General features: G+C 51.3%; 9 protein-coding genes across 9 annotated transcripts; 3 read left to right on the top strand and 6 right to left on the bottom strand.

Moving 5' to 3' along the window:
* Positions 1-87: 87 nt before the first annotated feature.
* J4E79_007086 (uncharacterized protein) lies at positions 88-1251 on the bottom strand (the record flags this gene model as incomplete). Its single annotated transcript, XM_049355954.1, has 2 exons — positions 88-1070; positions 1092-1251. The coding sequence occupies 2 exons, from the start codon at positions 1249-1251 to the stop codon at positions 88-90; spliced, it is 1143 nt and encodes a 380-aa protein (XP_049209408.1).
* Positions 1252-2306: 1055 nt separating this feature from the next.
* J4E79_007085 (uncharacterized protein) lies at positions 2307-3659 on the top strand (the record flags this gene model as incomplete). Its single annotated transcript, XM_049355953.1, has 1 exon — positions 2307-3659. One exon carries the CDS (start codon positions 2307-2309, stop codon positions 3657-3659), a length of 1353 nt encoding a protein of 450 aa, XP_049209407.1.
* Positions 3660-4125: 466 nt separating this feature from the next.
* J4E79_007084 (uncharacterized protein) lies at positions 4126-6075 on the bottom strand (the record flags this gene model as incomplete). Its single annotated transcript, XM_049355952.1, has 3 exons — positions 4126-4598; positions 4651-5358; positions 5406-6075. 3 exons carry the CDS (start codon positions 6073-6075, stop codon positions 4126-4128), a joined length of 1851 nt encoding a protein of 616 aa, XP_049209406.1.
* Positions 6076-6831: 756 nt separating this feature from the next.
* Positions 6832-7919, bottom strand: J4E79_007083 (uncharacterized protein; the record flags this gene model as incomplete). Its single annotated transcript, XM_049355951.1, has 3 exons — positions 6832-7378; positions 7428-7727; positions 7840-7919. 3 exons carry the CDS (start codon positions 7917-7919, stop codon positions 6832-6834), a joined length of 927 nt encoding a protein of 308 aa, XP_049209405.1.
* Positions 7920-8984: 1065 nt separating this feature from the next.
* On the bottom strand, positions 8985-9962 carry J4E79_007082 (uncharacterized protein; the record flags this gene model as incomplete). The annotated part of the gene is made up of 4 exons (XM_049355950.1): positions 8985-9184; positions 9236-9337; positions 9402-9631; positions 9700-9962. The coding sequence occupies 4 exons, from the start codon at positions 9960-9962 to the stop codon at positions 8985-8987; spliced, it is 795 nt and encodes a 264-aa protein (XP_049209404.1).
* A 403-nt stretch (positions 9963-10365) lies between these two features.
* Positions 10366-11275, top strand: J4E79_007081 (uncharacterized protein; the record flags this gene model as incomplete). Its single annotated transcript, XM_049355949.1, has 2 exons — positions 10366-10417; positions 10479-11275. The coding sequence occupies 2 exons, from the start codon at positions 10366-10368 to the stop codon at positions 11273-11275; spliced, it is 849 nt and encodes a 282-aa protein (XP_049209403.1).
* Positions 11276-11800: 525 nt separating this feature from the next.
* Positions 11801-12562, bottom strand: J4E79_007080 (uncharacterized protein; the record flags this gene model as incomplete). Its single annotated transcript, XM_049355948.1, has 2 exons — positions 11801-12486; positions 12535-12562. 2 exons carry the CDS (start codon positions 12560-12562, stop codon positions 11801-11803), a joined length of 714 nt encoding a protein of 237 aa, XP_049209402.1.
* An 822-nt stretch (positions 12563-13384) lies between these two features.
* On the bottom strand, positions 13385-15190 carry J4E79_007079 (uncharacterized protein; the record flags this gene model as incomplete). The annotated part of the gene is made up of 1 exon (XM_049355947.1): positions 13385-15190. One exon carries the CDS (start codon positions 15188-15190, stop codon positions 13385-13387), a length of 1806 nt encoding a protein of 601 aa, XP_049209401.1.
* Positions 15191-16199: 1009 nt separating this feature from the next.
* J4E79_007078 (uncharacterized protein) lies at positions 16200-18632 on the top strand (the record flags this gene model as incomplete). The annotated part of the gene is made up of 1 exon (XM_049355946.1): positions 16200-18632. One exon carries the CDS (start codon positions 16200-16202, stop codon positions 18630-18632), a length of 2433 nt encoding a protein of 810 aa, XP_049209400.1.
* Positions 18633-21492: the final 2860 nt, after the last annotated feature.

Genomic DNA, 21492 nt, shown 5'->3' with positions numbered 1-21492 from the left:
TAATGAAGAACGGAGGAATATATTATATCAAGCGCTGTAAAGACATGCTGCAATGCCTATCCATACGTGTAGGTCGACCCAGTCAACTTACATCTGCTTAGAAATGCTATCCATACGGTCCTGAAGCGATCGCATAGCGTCATTAATGATAGTCATCCGCCCCTCCGTGATTTCCGCGCCAGCCGGGATACGAGGCCTCAATTCGGGCTTCCGCTCCATCTCCTCAGCTAATGCCACCATATCATCCTTGATCTTCTGCTTCTCGTCACGATCGATCTTGGCTTCTTCAATCTCCTTTTGGTACAACTCTAGTGCCAGTGTACCTATGTCACCAGCTTGAAGCGCGTTGTGGTACTCGAACCGTTTTCTTCGCACGTTGTTCTCTGCCTTGGCGGCGTTGATGGTGCTATCGTCCACGGCCTGGAATATCTTATCTTCGACTTCTTTCAGAGGTTTCAAAACAGATTCGACGTCACGATGTCGTGCGCTGTACGCGGCGATTTGCTCATTTGCAGTACCTTTTGGCCGGTCTGGATCTTCTTCGCCGCTAGCAGTGGACTCATGAAGTTGGAATATAAACGCATTTTCTTGATCCTTCAGCTCTTCCATTTCAGATGAAAGATCTTGTTCTGGAGTGACCTGGTCCATCTCTTCGAACAGCTCAAGCACCCGCTGTGTGCTGAGGTTCGTCAGGCAGCCTGCACGCAGGAGGTTGCTGGACCAATACAATGACGTTGGGTAAGAGAGGTTCGCAAACGAGAAGGGATCTAAGTCCCCTTCGGCAAGCATAAGCGGATCCCACTTAGCTAGGTACTGGGGGTCTTTTTCAGTAAGCTTATTGCGGTCAAAGACCTCCCCTTCCTTTCGAAAACCGATGTAAGCATATCGTTCTGCCTCATCAAGACCTTCTAGCCCCTGCAACTCTCGGGATGTCACAGGTATGAACACCCCGTGCTTTCGGTGTTTCTTTACGAGGACAAAAAATCGATCTTTGGGTACCGCTTGGCCAAAGATGGTGGGTGTCATTCCTTTTTCTCCAATTTCACGAGGAGATGTGGTTGCTTCGTGTACTATGGCTCAAAACAAGTCACCTAGTTTGAGCCGGTCAATCTCCGCTTGTGAGAGGAGCCGAAAGTGCTTGGTGTTCGAAGCTTTAACAAGATAAACCGCCTCAATCCGCTCACCGGGGAATTCGTCAATGATTGGGCCATCGAAGCCAGGAGGTATCGCTCGCCATAACAGTCTGTCCATGTCGGCTTCGCTACGGGCACGTCTGGCATAAGGTGACCAGGTAACACGTCTGCCCCTAATAGGCCGAGCCCCTGCGTTTGTTCTTGCCATATCTGTTGTTAATATGCGGGTTCAGATGCTAAAGCCGTGAAGATCCGAAAACGACTTCCGTGGTTGAATTGGGGTGTAGTTGCAGGTCTAACCGCTGTGGATGCAGGGGGGTTCTTCGTGGGTAACACCGCAAGTGTGTTCACATTTATAGTTTCGTGTAATGGTCCGTGAACATTGCGATGCACATATTCTGGCTTAGTGAAGCAGATCGTGCTCTGTGAGCGTGCAACGTCGCTGCAATCATATTGCTACTTGCTGCATAGCGAATCAACATATGCTATTTACTTAACACCATTCAGACTGAGTGAATAGGGTGGCGAACACATCGGCAATGCAATGGGCCGAAAGGTACCTGGTCGCCTAACGTCATAGAAAACCGTTCTAATGCTCGGGTCCTTTTGTTGATGTCGATCCGTGGCATTATGTGTTGATACAGCTTTTACTCGCGACTTACGGAAGCGAAGCAGCAAGACACTGAAGACCTAGGACTCATGTATAGAAGACAAGCTTTGACTACAATGTAAAACTGTACAAAGGAGTGCATTGTTCTCGCTTACATCTACAGTCTCAAACACCTAGTCTTCCCTTCGCCTTAGATGTAGCCCCTCCATCATGGCTAACATTAAAGATTACTTCGAAGAAGTCCCTTAGTATGAAGCAGATAAGACTGAAAAGACCAGAAAACGAGCGCTCGAATGTGACGACGACAATAATGGCGATAATAGCGAAAGATGTGCAGCTAAGCAGGGCAGCAAAGGCGTCACACAAAACATGCGAACAAAGAAAAGAAGAACGACCGGGGAACCGCCTCCAGATATATATCAAAGCCGGAGAAAATTGTCTTCGTCGTTGGAAAAAGGTATGAAAGACGTCGGAAGTTGAACATTCCAATGGTTAACAACGATACAGACACGCATGACAATTCTATCCGAGGTTCACCTCTGGAAGGCCCAGAAAGTGCGATCATGGAGAGCATGGTAGACATCGAGCAGCTGTGCGCCACCGAAGCTGCCGAGATGTTCATCTTGAAGAGAGCTAAGAATGAGCAGGTGGACAGCAGCCCGCCTGTAATAGTGATGAAGGTTCCATACAAGTTGGCCACGATGATCCATAACCAGATCTCAACCGGCCTCAAATACCGGCGCGAAAAAGACATATCCATACCGAAACTGGACCAGGAATTGAGAATGAGCAGGCTATCGAGAAAGTCCGTCGAGCATCGTTTGCAAGGATTGCCGAAGCTCAGTGGAGGCCGAACGCCCACTCCGCATGAAAGTCCCACGGCTGAGCGCTTGCACCGAGAAGCGCATGAAATCAATCAGAAGATGGAAAAGATTCAGCAGAAAAAGAAAACTCTATCGCGCGACATTGAGCTTGCCCGTAAAGCATGGGAAGGTGTTGCAGTGGTAGTAGAGAAGAACTTGCAGGATATCTTTGTCCGGTGCGGGCTGTTTGAGGATGATAAGGCGGTGAGTGTTCCTCCCGTCGCGCAGAGGGTTGAAGGGATGAGGGTGGCGAGTAAGCCTCCCATCGTGTCACGCTTCGATGAAAAGAAAGATTCTAAGCCTCTACCTGGCGAAAATGAAGCCACGACGAAAGCAGCAAACTTGGAAGAGTTGAGCGTTGGTCAGGCCATTGCTATCGTGAGAGAAGCCAAAGCTCGGAGAGAGAAGCACGAGGCTCAAAGACAACACGACGAACATCGTAACACTTTCCGACGAGGACTTCTCGCGGCACGCGTTGCTGCTGCTGCCGACCGACCGGATGCACCCGACCGCCTCATAGAGGAAGAGTTCAGCCGCGACTATGTGCGCGCCGGAAGCAAGCTTGCTGAAGCGGTGACACGTGCAGAAGCGGCCCATGAAGCTCAGTTGGTAGCTGCAGCAGAAGCAGCAGTCTCCATCATAGGCTCGGACGATGACAGGGAACCAAACTTCCCATACGATCTTGAGGAATACGCAGCAGTCAAGAAGCAATGTCTTGACGGAGACGCCGTCCAGGAATGGATTAATGCCATTGACGCGAGCTCCAAACCCAACCTGCGGCCTTTGGGGTACCTACTGCACATGGCAGAGAAGTGGAAACGTGCAGCAGAGGGAGATGACGACGTCTCGAGCTCAGGAGAGGAAGCAAATCCGGATGCCGGCGTCGAGCCCCGCAGAGAGATACCACAAATGCAGGACTCTGTGCTGGAGCCGGCATCGAAAAGTAAGTCCTGGCACACGGAACCGTACTGGAGCTTCAGCGACTGCGCGGAAGGAAAGAAACGGCGGCGGATCGACGACTGGACACGCAGGATACAACAACCCGTTGGATAAGAATCAATATACCCTTAGTAATGAACATTCGAATGCATGCACGTTTCACCGAGTTCCATGTGTGCGAAGATGGTGGTGGTGCGGAGGAGCGCGATGCGTGCAATTTCGATCACGTCATCAATTGATGGCATGACACATCTAAGCCCAGAACAGTTAGCGGCTTGGCGCACCCCTTAGAGGGAAATGAGTGCCAAACCTCGCGATCCCACAAGCGCATTTGCATCATGTCTTGCGCGTTGTACGAGCACTTGTCAATATCGATACTACTTCCACCGTGGCTACAGCTGTTTCACGCTACGTTTCTCCGTAAACCAATCGTGTACTCCTTGGCCGAATCGCAATCGCGGGATGTCCGCGAGGTGAAGAGCGACACGCAAATGCGTCCAAATGCATGAAACCGGGCGTTCTCAGCTTGCGCATCCCGAATCTCTTCTCCAAATCCAGACCATCATATCTAGAGACCACATCAGGCCTTCGTGGCACCATCGCTATCGTCGACCGAGCCTTGACCAGCTACCTGTGTGGTAGCTTCTAATGGGTCAGTGCTGGTGTCTCTCTTGCGGTACAACTGCCTCGATACATGACCAGTAAGATAGCCATCGAAATCGCGCATACACAGTGACGCGACGATAGCAAGCACCCCGATAGCGACAGCGAAGTAGTATACGTAAGCATACGATTTGGAGTAAGCATCGCTGATAGCTATGTTGGTGGTGCGAAGCAGCTCCGGTGTCATGCCATCGATTTCTAGAAGAGCTGTTTGGTTGGCGGTCGCGGCAGCTGTCATCAGCGCGCTTAACGAGCTTTCCGGCAGTCCATCCGCTAAAACGCGTTGAGGTACTATGGATGCAAGGTAGCCCGGCACTTTATTCGTGTAGACTGCGATGAATGCGGCGGTAAAGATGGAACCGAAGATAGTGCGAGACGCTGAGATCACAGCTATCACCAGTCAGCAATGGTACATTTACGAGGTTGCAAACGAAGAACTTACAGAACGCAACACCGAGGTCTTGATCCGAAACCACATACTGTACGACAATCGCGGCGATGACCTCACCCCACCCAATGGTCCAACCCGCCAGAAACGAAAAGGCAATCGCACGAGCTTTGTTTTCCACCGTGATGCTGGCCATTGCACCAAGGAAAGCAGTCATCCAGATCGAAGACACCAAGATTTGGTATCTGATGTGGCCAATCCACGACATAAGAGGACCGAGGATGACTATCCCGCCCCAAAGACCGAATGCAGCTGTTGTTGAAAGCCATGCGGTCTCTTCCCAGGAACTAACAGTGGAACCAAAGATATAGACAACTTGTTGTGGCCACATGACAAAAAGCGCGATATTGATGACACCGTAGGTCGCTGAAATGACTTCCAGACACGTGAACCCACGGATGTCGCGGAAGAAGCGCATCGGAACGATGGGTTGCACCGGCGGTAGGAAGACCTCGTAGAGGATGAACGCGATAATGGCTACTGCGCCGGAGAGCAAAAGCCCGAGAATCCTTGGTGATGACCATGGCTGTACCGGGCCACCCCACGATATGCCAAGCAGGAAAAGAGCCAGACCTGCTACCAAAAGGATCACCCCTGTCCAGTCGACCTTCTTGAGCTCGGCGAGTTTGCTGGACTTCTTGCCGTGAAGCTGGGTATAGGAAGGCGGGTGGTAGAAGAAGAACCACAATATGGCGCCGGGAACTGATGATCGTTAGCATGTCAAAGCGCCGTGAGATGTGCCGACTCACCCATCATCATAATGTATATGTAGAAGATCCATCGCCAATCAGCTACCTGAACCAATCGCAGACCAATATACGCCCCAAAGCCGGTCGCAATCACGTTCGGCACAACGACTAAAGCAGTACCAACATATTTGTATCTGTTACTCACGAGCTCACCAGCCAGAAGTGGATAGGCTGCTGGCACTCCAGATGCGATGCCCATGATAACTTCGGCTCCGATCAACGTCTCGATAGACTGCGCTGTTGCCGCGACGATCCCACCAATGATCGCAAGCACGCAGGAACCCAAGGCAAAGTTTCGGCGCCCAAAGCGATCGCTGAGTCGACCAAACAGCAAGAGAGAAATAGGCTGCGACACGGTCCATACCGTACTGACGAGGGCAACGTTGGCACTTGGCCCGATGTCTGCGTTGACGGAAGATATCGCAGCAGCTAAGGCTTGGAACTGGAAATACGTCGCAAGTACGACGATTCCAGTTCCAGAGAACGAGCCCACGATCCTGGCACTGAAGAAGTAACTATTTTGTAGCTTGGAGACATCAGTCGAAAGGGCCTCGGATCGTAGTCGGTCCGCTTCTTCAGGATTGAGGGAAATGGGAGATGTGCCGGGTCCTGGAGTGTGCTTCTCGGACAAGGTGTCTGGTGGAGTACTGTTGCTGTCAAGGTGAGACATCTTGTTCAACGAGGATACTGCCTTGGGGTGAGAGAAGAAGGCGTGGGATGTTAAGATGGAAATGAAAATGACTGTCAGTGTATCTAGGAGCAAGAGCTGTACGGAAACAGGTTAGTGTCCAGATCAGCATAGCTATGGGCTTGCCTTAGACTGCCATAGCTTCCCCTCTCGCATAGTCGACACCTTGATCGCCAAAAGTCCCAGACCGCGGGATGCAGTAGCGCATGCAGTATCGTTCCAGAAACATTGACCCGCAAGCGCAGTGGCCTTAGCATAAAAGCCCATTTCAAGGGAATTCCGTTCTCAGCGAAGGAGATTGTACATGGAAGTGGTCCACAAGAATGGCTTCGCCTCTTACGAGCTTTGAGCTTGTGCTCAACGCTCGGACCGGTAACTGTAGCATCTGTCGAGTAATGGGCAAAACATGTAAGGCTTTCACATGTGTTCTAAGCCAGGGTATACTGCATGTCGTTTGTGACTGTTGGGATATTGATACTAGCCGTTGGCGTGGCTAATCAGCCATGCATCAGCGACAGGGGTCTGTTGTGCGCCGATCCATGAGCTCTAGATCCAAGTGCTATTGATCTACAAGTTTGACAGACTGGCGAAGGACGCAAGAATCCATCGATGAGAGGTAGCTATTCTTTATATGCTATCGTGTATGATCATGTGCTACGGCTCACCATGCATCGGACGCTCAATCATCCGCTCTAAATTTTCTCTGCCTGATTGCATGTGTCCAGCCGCTAGTCTTATTCAATGGCCTTTCGTTTTCTCATAGCTGACCTCATACTCATGGTCTATCTGTATGTTATGCGGCCCGTGTCGGCTCATGATGTTGCGCGTAGACCTATCATCGTCACCTAGAGAAGAGGTACCATCCAGATCTTCTCCAACACCAACAGCTGCTTTGATTCCTGTTCGCCCGCTCAGTCTCTTCGACAAAGTTGTATCCTTTTTACTGCCGATACCCTCCTCAAGCTCCATGTATGCATCACCAGACGCCTGATCGCCGGTACGCTTCTTGCTGCTGCGCAATGTAGAGCCAAGGTCGAGCATCTTCTCGAGAAGGGGACGCAAGGCCGAAAGGTTTGCAAGAACAACGCCAAGCCCAAGCTCAGCATGCGCCCATGCAGCTACGGGCATAGCGTAGTAGAGGAAGTCTGTTGTCGCACTGAGGTTGAGTGTAACGGTGAGGCGAACGATGGCTGCTGTTGATGCGAATATGCCGAGGCCGAGGAGGGCGATGATGGATATCTTGACGCGGAGATCGATCTGGACGTGCCAAAGGAGTGGAATGGGACTATGCCACGATCAGTCAAGACACAAACAAATACTTTGGTAAGACTCACATGATTGCGCAAAACCAATCCGAGAAGATTGAAACCGCAGAGAGCGCAAAGCTGAATCCAGTAATGTTGCTTTGCGCCTTGCAGGTGCCTCCCTCCACAGCCTTCCAGTTCATTGCAATTGGTGTGCAGTGGAAGAACTCGTATATAGTCGTCGAGGCCATGACGCACGCGACCGCCGCCATAATCGCATATATTGACCACTCATATGCCTTTTTGCCATTGGCGATGCGGAGTAAGGTGAAGCAAATGGCCCATTTGACGGGGATGGCAGCAAGGCAGAACATAGTTTGCATGATGAACCTATACGAAGTCAATCATTGTCGAGCTTGCAGTCTGTGACATGGCAGAACTGACCACCACTGTATATAGTGAGCATGATTAACCTTGTGGATACGCTGCTTGACTTACAAACATAGCTGTCTGCTTCTCGTTGACTGTAAGTTCGTCGTCCCTCTTTCCACCTCCTGTGAAGGCGATTCCAAGCATACCCATCGTTGAGATGATGAAAAGTGGCTGTTGTTCATAAGCAAATGTGACATTGGTAAAACCCGACGTGTTCGTACAATTGCAGCTACCATAGACCAGTCATCTGGACCCCATGCTTTTCGAGAAAGTCGGACATGAAAACGAAGCGCCCAAGTGATGATATCGAAAGGAAGCAAAACAAGGACGGCCAATGCCAGCGAGGGGGAGGTAGGACTAGGCATAACGCTCGATGAAGTCTCCTCTCCTTCCCCATGACTACTTTATGTGCTGAGAGAAGGAAAGCACCCGTGCTTCGTGAGTGTCCCCTTTCATGGATCCCTTGACGAGAGATGTCCAGGAAGATGAACAATACTGCTACCATCTTGAGCTTCACGCACATTCTCTTCGGAACCTGAGACAAGATCTTGCCTCTGAATGTTGGTAATCCCTCGTGCTGAGGCAATGATCCTGCCAAGGTTGCATCCTCCTCCTAAAGTAGCGCCTTGCAGCGAAGTTCAAGTCCAACGACAGGGCCTGATGTGAATGTGACAAGGTCGAGCAGTCAGTGCTACCAATGAACCGCGCTTTGCGCATGTGACATGCGAGGATGCGGCATGGTCATGATATTTCCGAGTCCATGCGCCGCTGTCGGCCCCACGTCGCTTGCCACGCCCGCCAAGGATGCAGTATGTGCTACGGGAGGTCAACGAACCGAGAGAATCTTTGATGGCAAAACGAGTGACTAGATGAGAAGAGGGTATGGAAGGCAGTGGCTGGTCAATACTGGGAGGGAAGCTTGAGAGGGGAGCCTGACGCACAGATACCCCGGGCGGGGAAGGCGGAAGAGCGGCCAAAACGGGTTGTAACGCGATATCCTTGAAATTCGCCCGCTGCCGGCACATTGCATGCCATGCAGGCACAACCACAACCGGTATGGAGTTACAGTATATGCGAGAGCTCTCATGTTCTAGACAGACTTCAATTCTGAGGGCTAACAAGAAGTCCAGACGTTTCCGGAGGCAGTACCTGCAGGCTATCTGTAAGACCACCTGATTGGACGTGCGACCCGATGCACAGCAAATTTTGCAAGACTCATTGTGCTGTTAAGCCACCATCAACATTCAACACCTGTCCGGTGACCCACTGCGCATCGTCGCTAGCGAGGTAGACCGCAGCCCTTGCGTGATCGTGGGGGTGGCCGAATTTGCCGCGAGGAATAGAGGCTTTGACCGCGTCCGCTGCGGACGACAAGGCCCCACCAAGCGCATCCTCGAGCATTGCAGTTTGCGAAACTGGCAAAAGACATTAGAGTGGCCCATGCGATACTGGAAAGGGTGACTTACATCCAGGAGCAATGCAATTGGCGACTATGCCTTCTTTCGCAACATCCAGCGCAATGGTTCGCGTCATCGAAGCCACAGCACCCTTGGACGCTGTATACCCAGCTGGAACATGTAAGCCCAACGCCAAAAGCAAAATGATCATACGTTCTCGCGTGGAATAACTTACTGAGGCCCTGCATACCGATGTTGGATACCATCGAAGCGAGATTCACGATCCAGCCGCGCATACCATTGGGCTGCGGCGCTTGTGCCTTGAACTGACGAACGGCATATTTGCAGCCAAGGAAGACTCCTCGTGTGTTGATGCGCATGTGAGCGTCAAACATATCTTCGTCGACTTGATCGATGGGTTGTGGGTTGCTGGCCTCTGTGCAGATGCCTGCGTTATTGACCACTCTTGTAGGGCCACGATATCAGTTACTTCTCCTATTTGATCGTATACATGATAGCTGGAAGATACTTACATATCAAGTCGACCATATACCTCCACTGCTCGCGCAACGAGTGCCTCCCAGCTGGTGGCTACACTGACATCGGTCTCAACGAACATGGCCCGCCCGCCTTTGCTGATGATCCATTCGTGTGTAGCAGTGTCTTCGCCCTTTCCAACAGGTCTAAGATCAGAGCATACGAGCAAGGCTCCCTCAACAAAGAACTGATGACAGATTTCCCGGCCGATACCTTGGGACGAGCCCGTCACTATCGCGACTCGGTTTTGCAGCCTCATGATGGATGACTCGTTGGGAAGACCAGTCGAAATGAAGTGATATCCAGGTTTGACCAGGAGTGCTAGGAGGACGTGAAATACTCAGTTTGTGAGAGACACAACGGCCCGCTGTTCTATAGCCCAAGTATCAAGAAGGTGAGGCGGGCCAGTGACATGTATCCCTCTTTCTCCGCCGATCTGGCCAAGCCTATCCCCACCCGCGGGACATACCCATGTTCTTTCGCCTACGCGAAGGATCACTGTCACATGCAGCACCCAGGACGAAGTATTCGCCAAACTATTTGTGTTTATGCAAGATTTGTTGGCATATACGCGAGCACAAAAGTATCAGGTAGGTTACGTTCGACTAAAGTGGGCAACTAGGCGGCGGCAGTGCTACCTCAACTTAGCACCAACATCGACCATGACGAGACATTTGGAGAACAAGTTAGCAATCATCACTGGTGCATCGCGCGGTATGTATGCCCCTCCTTTCATGATCCCAATGAAACGGGGACGCTGATTGAGCTTCAAAAGGCCTTGGTGCTGCTTTGGCACGCCATCTGGCTTCCAAGGGAGCAAACATCGTCATCAACTACACTTCGGAGTCGTCCACAGAAAATGCAACCGCTCTAGCTAAAGAGCTGGAAGCCAATCACTCTATCAAGACATTAGTAGCAAAAGTTGATGTTACTACACCCGACGGCCCGGACCAGCTCATTGATGCGGCGAAATCGGCTTTTAGCGACAACAACAAGTTCCAGATCGACATACTTATAAACAATGCGGCAGTTGTCAACCCAGCGCCGATGGGCTCAGTCGCACTATCCGACTTCGAAGCCACCTTCAACCTGAATGCACGCGCTCCACTTTTCGTATTACAAGCTGCGCTACCGTATTTCCCGAAAGACAGATCCGGTCGTGTGATCAACGTCTCCAGTATAACAACCTCGATGGGCTTCTGGTGGCAGTCTTGCTACGCTGGCACTAAAGGCGCTCTTGAAGCAATGACACGTGTCTGGGCTCGCGAGCTTGCCGAACGCTGCACAGTCAACGCCATCAATCCAGGTGCGATAGCTACGGGCATGTATACAAGCCTCCCGAAGGAGATGTTGGAGAAGGCCTGGTCGCTGAACTACATGGCGCCTTTGGCTGCGACGAGAGAAGGTATCGATTCGGAGGAGACGATTGCGGCGGCAAAGGATTTGGGTGGAAGACCGGCGTATCTGGAGGAGGTCGCTGGGGTTGTTGGGTTACTGTGTATGCCTGAGACTGGATGGGTTACTGGTCAGGTTATTGGAGCTAATGGCGGTGGTGTTATGACCAAGGGGTAAGGTGCGATGGCCACAGTGAAGATACACAATGCTATACGACAGTTCGGAAAGTACAGTGGATTGATTAAGGCACAGAAAGATCATTGCCTGGTATATCGAATTTCAAGTACACGTTTCATTTGTGGCGAAGCCTCATCGCACTACCTTACAACTATTCACACCTTTTTGTTTCGCTGGAAGTTTATGAAATGCTAGAGACGTGAGCTCTAACGTAAGCCGTGTGTAACATACAGTGCGTCCGAGGTCTCGAGACGATAGACGAAGATAGCAAGCCGAGCGCCACCCATTAGCTCAAAGCTGTGCTAAACACTACAAAAAAGAAACAAAACAGACCCTTGAGGTGTACGCATCCGTGGAAGCTGACGTGACCAGATTGGAAAGGTGTCAGATCCTCCGAGCGCGTGATGAAGCCCTGCAATCGCAGTAAATACTGGGACATAGAATGCAGCCGCACCGAGAATCTAGCGGATATGCAGCCAGTATCTCCAACATACGCATGTGATACGGTCAATACAAGCATCACTGCTAAGGGAGTTGACTGCGCCGACGTTTCTCAAGACGGTAGACGTCGCTACGAGCATTAATCTCGGCCGGGGTGAGCTTGCCGGTCAAAGCCGAGGGAAATTGCGCATCCTGGCCCGGGCCCTGGGATTGAACCTGGTAGGAGAGATAATCGAGCTTCCTGTGGAGCTCTCTACAGCTCTTCTCCTGGAGTATTGCCACCTTGAGTTCCACCTCGAGACAATCCCTCTTACGCTTCAGGCTGTTTCGCTCGCCAGTGGATGGAATCTGATCAACTTTGACAGCCTTATACTCCTTGTCTGCCTTGTAGAGTAGATTCTCTTTCCGGGCTCTAGTAGCTTCCGCAGATTTCCAGGATAGATGAGACGCGTCTTTGGCTTCTTTTGCGATGAGAGAAGGTGAATCTGCGCACCCGCGATTAAGTATAGTTGGGGAGAAGCCGAAGATCACACCGGAATATGGAGGTGAGGCGCTTGTACTTGAGCTCCCTGTATTTACTGACGCGATAACTCGACGGTTCTCCTCTACGAGCGCTCGAAACTCTGCGAGATCCCTTTCACCCTGATCAGCGCGAGGAGAGCTGGTCATGATGCCCCGTTGAGACTCGGGGTCTGAAGTGACAGGCGTCTCGTTATGATCACGCGATGTTGGAGGATCAGCGGCGATTCGTCGGTGAGTAGTAGGATCGCCTGAAAGATCAGCTTATATATTCTCGATAGTTGGATGGATAGTCCTACTGTGGTCGAGTGCAGACTGGGTAGTCATGTTGGGGCGCCGAAAGATGGTAGTTATTGATACCTATGTAGATTGCGCGTGTTCGAGAAGCGCTTCTTCCTGCAGTAGTAGGGTAGTAGCTGCGATCACGAGAGTAGTGGACAACCGGCCGTTCGTGATGGATGAAGGTTGATCTTTGAAAACCTTTGTGTATCTGTAGTAAGATGGCTCTAAAGGCAAGCAAAGCTAGCGCGGGTGCAGAGCAGGCTGTTATAATCGCGTCCAAGCGTGAGCCGCGTGATGTCGTGTGTCATGGCAACCCTTACTGAACCAATGAGAATAAAAGTAGAAGAATCTAAGCCTAATCTGGGGTGCGGGCTCGAGATTCACTACATCTGATCAACCCAGATAGTGAATGGGAAGCGTCGGTAGCATAGCGGGGAAATTTCGGTCGTCGGAGGAAGGCGTTGGAGAAATCAAAGATACATATCAGCGCTAGGAGTGGCAGGATTGGCGTTGCATTTGACTACATGCACGTCGCTATATCTCGTCGTTAAATCTCAGTACCTAGGCTCTTCTAAAACGATGTACACTTTAAGTAGATAGCATGCTTCCTTCAACAGAAGGCAAGAAGCACATAGTAAGGAAAAAGAAACACGAATAAGATTCCTGTTACTGATACTGCAGGTATTACAGCCCGAGAGATAAATATCTCAAGCTTATGTCTTCGTGTGCACCAGCACCAGCGAACCCGCTAATTGTTCACAACATCAATCCCTGCGCAAATCCCTTTGTTGTGCAAAACAACACCGCGCCATTGATATGAGCATACACCCTATCCCTTGAACAGCGCATCATATAAGCGAGCAGGTTTTAGTTTCCGTCAAAGAACTTCGTAGATTTCGCTTGCAGCTTTTCCATTTCCGCAGTGACACTGTCGAGCTTGGTGTAAAGGCGTAGAGCCTCATCGCGCAGGTCCTCCTCGGGCGACAATGCAAGTCTCTCGCTCCGTTTCAAGCGCTTGATTTCCCGGAACACATCCATGGTACCCGTACTCTTAGTCTTTGCTTCGTTGTGCAGTTTGAGGGCTTCGTCCAGTTTGCGTTTCTTGGAAGCGGAGTCGTTTCCGGCTATGTCCCTGTCACGAACCACCTCTTCCCAGCCCATCCATGCGGTATCATGTGCGGCAAGTAGAGGAGCAACAAGTTGCTTAGACGCATATTCCCAAGCCATTCGTGAATCTTTTTCTATCGCTTGTATGAGCGTGGGAGCCGATTGTACACCGCGGCGATCAGGATGAATGCTTGTTGTGCCAACGAAATTGGTCATACTCGTCGCTGTCGGTGAGCCGGATATTTGAGCCGTGGCTATCGTATCGTTGGGAACGGGTTGCCCCATTGGATCCACATTGACTTGGTTCAAGAGGTTTGCTGCTGTATCACCTCTACCATCAGGCGTACGCAGATTGTTCGCAGGGCTTGCCACGTATTCTTCAGCTCTGCGCCTGAGCACTTCCAGAAGGTCCATGGAGTTTTCATATGATCTAAGCCTGAAGCCAGATAAAACCTCTCGTGGTCGGCGGTTTATTGGCTTGGTCTTTAGGTCACGAAAACGTGCCTCGGTAGTCATTCCCAAGAGTTCAATCCCTAGCTGGTCTGCGATGTCGATCGTAGCACGAAGTCTTGAGAAGGATTCCGTCGCTAGCCTACCCCCGCGAACCAAGAGGTCGTTGTAGTCGCAAGGATGCTGCCGATCGATCTGGACGACAGAACATTGACTCAAACGTTTGCCAGGCCCAGAGTGTTCCGCAATCCTCAAGGGTTCATAGATCAGGCGAAAGAGTTCATCGTCTTCCGAAAGAGCCGCACGACTGAACCGACCAACATCAAGTGGCAAGACTCCCATACGCTCTATGAGATCCATTGGTGATAGTCCATCTAGCACTCTATCGCCACGGCGGCCTATCTCGGCGACATTGCAGTGTTGAGCCTTCTGTTTGACAATAATCCCCGGTCGTAGCTTGATAACAAAGACTCCGTAGTCTGTATGTAGAATGTTGCCTCGAGAACGCTGGAGGACGTCTCGATCAGTAGTAGGTTCAACTACTACGTTCCATACAAAATCTCCTTCATTCAATCCGTTCGGGTCTATTGGCTGTGCAATTCGCTCCATTATCCGAGTAATGAGCTTCAAGCCTCGAATCGAAGCACCGGGCGCAACATCCTGGATTGACCACGGGAATGTAGGATCGGCCTTGGCTGCTCGTATGGCATCTATAAGCTCTTTCTCTAGAGCTTCTATGCTCTTTGTAGCTGGCAATGGAATGGATGCTGCTCCTGCTGGGGATGCGTTTGTAACGATGTTGCTGTCCGGAGCGTCCACGAGCTGTTGCTCGAGGAATTCCACGCTCTCTGTAGCCCCCGAAGGAATAGCTGGAACTTCTGCGGCAGATGGTGCAGTTGGGGGTATAGTAACATCCACTTCGGCATGATTGATGCTAACATTGCTAAACTTAGCGTCATGTGACCCGTTGAAGTTGACAGCAGCATTACTGATCGTGGAAGAATCGGAGACGTGAGAGGGGCTTGGTGGTGGTTTCTGGGAGGACGAATTGGAAGATGAGGACATGGCGCTCTGATCCGCTTGGGCGGTACTCGGAGTTGTGGTATCTGCCAACATTAGCGGATCGCACCAGATTAGTCTGTTCATAGATTTACCTAGTTCATCCTTTTCACTGTGCCCTGCTATGATTGGAGCGTACCCAGGCCTGCACAGACGTAAAGCGGTTTTCTGGACACACCCTACGGTCCCCGTGAATGCACGAGTGTGGAGACGGAGTGAGAGAAAAGGTTAACAATTGGGTTGAGGGATTTGTGTGTGGTATTGAGCCAAAGGAAGGGTTTAATGCCTGGGAAGGGAGAGGAGGAAGAGAATGGTCTGAGCTCGGAGAGCTAGTAGCACATTGGGAAAGAGTGCATACAGTCTGTATGACCTCGCTCATTCACTGCAGGGGTCTAAAAGCCGCATTTTTACTCTCTACACATGTTGTAGACTATTCTAAAAGCGACTGAATCCTGTCTACTAGAGATAGCTAGAACACGTGTCGCATCTTACCGTGTACATGCTACGAAAAGTTGATCGGAAAGTCACCTCAAAGACAGTGTATACATCTACTTTGACCGGTTTCTCGCAGAGCGAGACAGGGATTGTAGCCACTCTAGTGCTATGGCATGCTGACTTCGTGGGAGATAGAGCGGCTGGAACCTATGTCGTGACAAGCTTCGATTTCGCAGAGGTGTCTCAGCGCACGTCAGCCTCTTAAGATCATAGAACGTAAGTTCTCCTGTACTTCTAATAAGGCTAATAATTTAGCTTGCCACCTGAGGCTCATCGTGATTGCAATGTTACCTGAATCCATCGTCAGTGCTATGGCAAGGCTCATTGCACTACTGCGCTAATCACTACGGTAACTTACAATTGATATAGCGCTGCCTATACCTGAAAGAAGTATTATTCTGGCTGTGTTCTCTGACCTCGATCTACTTTGTGCGTCTCATACCCTTCATCTTGACATACAAACAAAGGACACAATTTTAGCGCTCGGGCCATCGCCGGATCGCGAGATCGCGTAGATTTACTAAGGCTGTACAAAGGCTGACATCTCAATCACAAATGAAACATCCACGCCATGGATCAAAATGGCCACGCAGACGTACCGAATTCTATCATGGGCGATGGCAGCAACCTGCCCAAGCCTTTGAGACAGCAACGGGCGCCAGGGACAAGCGTTGATCTGGAACCCGACGATAATCTGGAAAAACAGAGCCTCCGCACAAGCAAAGACTGTCTCATTGCGAGACATCCTGCCTCGGACGCCCATAGCGGCAAGCGACAAAAGGTAGTCGACAACAGCACCCCTATCAATGCTAGTGGCCAACTCAACGTAAACGACATTACACATAATCCTGAAGCCCTAGGAAGTACGGTGGGTGATCAAAGAATGAGTGTTCATCACGAAAAGAAAGACGATGCGAAAGGTGCGATGTGGCGAAGAAAGAGCAAGGTCCCTCCAACCCTGCCCTCAACGAGGTTAGAAGCTGCAGAACTTATCCGTGACGAGACGCGTCCTTCTTCGACGCTTGGGAATGGAGAGAATCGCTGCGCTTGGCGTCCGCCTGATCCTACGTCCTCCGCGATAGCTTCGAACAATCTCGCAGTGGAATCGAAGGGGGGTACACCGGGAAAGCTTGACAAGAGTGACCTCATCGAACAATCAGGGATATATCAGGCGCAGACATTACTAAGAAAAGTTGATGATGATCGCATGTATACTCATGGACCTGCTCGCATCATACGAATCACCAGCACAGGTGGAGAAGGAGGTACTCTTGCGTTACAGCTCTCGCACGAGCTTTCTCGGAAGATGATAACGCAGATCGAGGCTGGCCGCAAATTCCGAGCTACACGCGAGGCGGTCGACAGGCGGACCAATGACTTAATTGCAGCAGACGCTCGCATATATGCGGAACAGATCCGCGCCAAGGAAGAGCTGGAAAAATATCTCAGTGATTTCGGAGAGCGGGAGCTCACGCCAGAGGAGTCAACCAAGGCCCATGCGATGGTAGCGCGGTGCAACGAACCAGGGCACCAGCGCGCAGCGATGAAGAAAGAACGGGAGCAATTGCCACAATATCTGCAAGGATTACAGAACACGTGGCTCGAACGTGTAAAAGAGGTAGAGGCTATCCATGAGGATGTTTTCGTGAAACGTAAGCTCATTTCTGAGACAACAGAGCTAGAGAGTCTGCCATGGGACCAGAGTCTGAACGGCGACAAGGATGTTGTCACCCCAGATCCTGTACCGCAGATACAGGGAATAGGACCGACCAGTATGCAGCCATCTGATGAAGCTCCACGCCTCGGTCTTGCTATGCGCAACAGGTTCACCAAAGCCGCCATGCAAGTAGCTCGCGAAAAGCACGACGAATATCGGCAAGGATACGAAAAAGGTCTTAAGGAGTATATCGCCAAGCAGGTCAATCGTCCGAATGTTGACTTTCGCATCGAATTTAGTCATAAGTGGCTTGAAGGCTGGCACGACGTCATCGTAACGCTAGAGGAGGCCGAGAAGGCTGCACAGGATGCGTACGACAGGGCACGAGCTGCGAATGTCACCGTGGCAGACAGTATGGACGACGGAGAGCGAACCCTTGCATATGATATAGAGTGGTGGGACAAGATGTCGCTGAAGCAACTCGATCGGAATAGAATCGAAAGGTGGCAGAACGACGTTGTTCTCGGTGACTTAGGACCAACACACCCTGCTGGAAAAGATGAGGCGGAGCTCGAACAGCAGAGCAAAGATGTCCAGCCTGAGAAGAAGACGGCAGAGCCTGCGATCGATAGTCCGGGCGGCGCACCTGTGAACCCCTCAGAAAGGCAGCCAGTCGTTGGGTCTGAAGGTATGGCGGCATTACCAGCTCTCCATGTCTCAAACATGAAAGCCACACCCTTGCAAAAGATAGAACAACTTCTCGCTGAAGTAACAGGGGCTCTGGATCGCGCCAGTGAGCTGACCAGTACGCAAGCACACAAGCCCGGACGGGCAAGCGCAGCTACTGGGACAAAAGCTGATGAAGCCAACAAGCGAACTTCAGCGGTACATGCAAGCTCTGTTCCCCCTGAAGATTTTGCAGGCGTAAGTGCCGAGGATCGTATGGCAGAGGCGATAGACCTACCACGACGAGTGGTTTCGCAAGCTGCGAACATCTTGCCAAGCCCCATAGCCAACCAGGTGACAGGCAAGTCAAACCCTGGTGGGCAGAACATTGACCAGGGTCCTGAAGAGCCATCGACGAGCAAGGGAAGGACAGAGCATACTATCATTCTGGAGCCAAAGAAGAGGCAGAATGGCGAGGACATGGACTCGCAGTTGGAAACAGACCTGAAGGGATATATGAAGAAGTATAACATCCCGCCGCCTCCGATCTCCAGAAAGAGAGACAGGGACAATTCGCTCGACCAGCGCGACGTCCTTATAACCGGTAGCGAGCGTGCCTACGGAAGCAGGCGGAGACGCATCGACAAGTGGGGTAGCTACGTCCGCGGTGGTGATTGTTGAGCATCGTAATGTCGATCCGAACAACCCGGTCAGGAGCCAGAATGCTGAGCACGGTCGTGGACTTGTTAAAGTGTCAGGCCATCGCCGCATAACGACTTTGCTGCTTCCCCAAGTGGCGGTGAAGCACAGGGATATGGGCCTGATGGGCCCCAGGTGGAAGCATTTGTAGCGAACGAGAGATAGAGGGTAGAGCGATGGGAGTATGGGAGTACGAAGAGCTGCTTGCATCAAATGGCGACGAGCAAGAGGAAGCGGGCTAGTAGTGTGCGAAACCAACAAACGCTTGTGGGCATCATATTGCCGCGACACAAGGTTGGTCTGGGTGGTATGAGGATGTATAGGTGACGTCGATATCGATCGCGAGCGTTCGGTACAATCGTGGGCCTGTCACGCGCGAGAACTCGCTTTGGCCAGCTTGGGGTTCGGTAGGATTGGAGGAAGGGACGCATGCGTGTGAACATCTGGGGAACGAGTCGGGATCGATCGATGCCGATGCCATGATGGGCGTATACAAGGCAGCTCTTTGCTTGGTTTTACAGATGCCTTGTAGCCTACGACACATAGGTGATCTAATCTTCCATTAGCAGAACAATGTAAGACACAGCAACAATTTGCAGGTCTCTTGTTATGGTGAGCCGCGATGAACAAGCATTTCTAAGGCGACTCCTGCATTAGGGGCTGCGGTCGGCACGAGCGATGCTCGTAGCGCTGTCCATACTTAGATACAGCATACGGAAATGTAAACGTATACCTTCCGTATAGCATGTGATTGTTCGGAGATGGGCTGCGGCAAAAGGCAGAGTCTGAGCGTGATGGAGGCTTGACGCTCAAAAGTTCACACAGTCAACCTGCGGCCTCGGGGAAATGGCCCATGCGCCAACGCTTGGCCGTAAACGGCAAAGCTCCACAGTCTCCCGAGGTCGGCATAGCATCGCGTTTCGAGGATAGCGCGGTCTTCAAACTGTGACGCGTCGCGTCGCCATCCTTTGTTCGTGCTTCATCTCAGTGCAACGCCTCCATTCAAAACCGCTTTGTTACCCCCAGTAAATGAGGACAATAGAAAACTGAGAAGAACTAGTTTTACGTATTTGACATTCGGACGACCCAAGAGATCCGTCGCGCAATCCGACGCGTATCTTATGCATCTACTCGTTTTCGATGGCACGGGCACACGTCAGGTCCTTTACGACGTATTGGCGGTAGTGAGCTCATCCCCTCTTCCTCCTCCTCTTCCTCCTCCTCTTCCTCCCCGGCATAGGGTCCGTATCACGGTCAGATCGATGGTCCCGTTCGCCATATCTTCACTCCCGTACCGTGTGACGCTCCCCTCTGTCACGGCTGTCTGGCCATTCACCTCCTTGCGCACGTCTGGTACGCTCGTCCTCATAGGTGCGAGGTTGATAGCGTGGCTGGTCACTGCCTTCATGACGGTCATCGCGCTCACGAAATGTTTGCAGCTCTGCACTTGGGGATCTACTGCGCCGACGTGGTTGTGGTGTTGTCCCATGCACAGACACAGAATGCCGCCCTGGGAACATTAACTCGGCCATGCAATAGACAAGATATGTAAAGCCATTGCATCTCAAATTACATGCTTAACAGACTGAGCCGGCCTAATTGACGTAGGCTTCTTCGCAGATTTGGTGTCAAAGTGGCGTCACTATGCCTACATAGACAAAGAGGATTGAGCGGACAAAGACATCAAGAGCAGTATTGTGTGTTTGTATCGGGCCATGTATCCAGTCCTTGTTGGCTACATGTCTAGAACATGCGACACTGGACGAAATTCGTTCTGGGTTTTACTTCATCGAGTGGCAGGGTATACATGCGGCATGGAGAACCGTACGTCAGCCGCATCTGAACAGCCCATTCCAACTGGCGAGCAAATTCACAGCTATGTCGCAAAACATGGCATCATCATCTACAATACGCATCATCATCATTACCATAATACCGCAACTGGCACTGGCACAAGAAGGCATCAATCTGGAGCGAGCCAGCACTCACGGAGATATTGGTACGCAGGGCGGTAGACTTTTGACAACTGTGCCAGCTCAGCAATTTCATCAAGCAGTCACTAAGAGTCCCGTCGAAGCTTTCCGTCCCAGTTCGAGAGACAATATATTACGTGATGAACTAGACGCAAGAGCTACAGGGTGCGGTGGAAATGATGCTGCGAAGGAACGCGGGAAGAGAGCGGTAGAAACCGGTACCCTATTCGCCGTCCAGGATTGGACGACAAAAGGCGAACGAGACGCAGCCAGGCTGTTTCCCTCGAGCAAACCTCGCCCAGTATCCATTAACGATGGCCAGAATATCACGCCCGCAATCACAGTGTCGCAAGAGTTAGAGGAGTGCATTAGTAAAGCATTTCGCGCAGAACGCCACTACAAAGGTCTTTGGACAAGAATCGATGAGAATGGAGCTGAGACAGGAGAGAAGAAGGTACGAGCGGCGAAGGATGCGGATCGATCTGATGAAGAACTAGCGAAATTCGATACGGCGATGCAAGCATTATCGAATGCACCCACGTCAGAGCAATTCGAGGAACGGAGAACGCTTGTTACCCGAGCTTATCTTACCCGCGTAGATCTAATTCGACTGTTAGATGCAGAAACTCAGTTATGGGGAGATTGCAACTTGGCTGAGCAAGCTTGCAGAGACGCATGGGAAGACGTTGGAGCGTCACTGTTACCAGCCTGGCTGCGAGCGGGAATCATACCTTCTCATCCAATCGATGACACAAGGCTCCCCAAAAGCGATAAGAGAGGCATAACCCGACGAATCGACTGTGATCCACCCACAAGCCTTCGTCGTCTTCGCGATGACGTTAAAGAGTCTGCCGACGCCTTGCGTAAGA

Source organism: Alternaria viburni (assembly GCF_023758015.1).
Source record: "Alternaria viburni strain BMP 2772 chromosome Unknown scaffold_15, whole genome shotgun sequence".
NCBI classification, from domain to species: Eukaryota; Fungi; Ascomycota; class Dothideomycetes; order Pleosporales; family Pleosporaceae; genus Alternaria; species Alternaria viburni.
The sequence above is the reverse complement of the archived record's forward strand: the minus strand, read 5'-3'. Positions and strand labels throughout refer to the sequence as shown.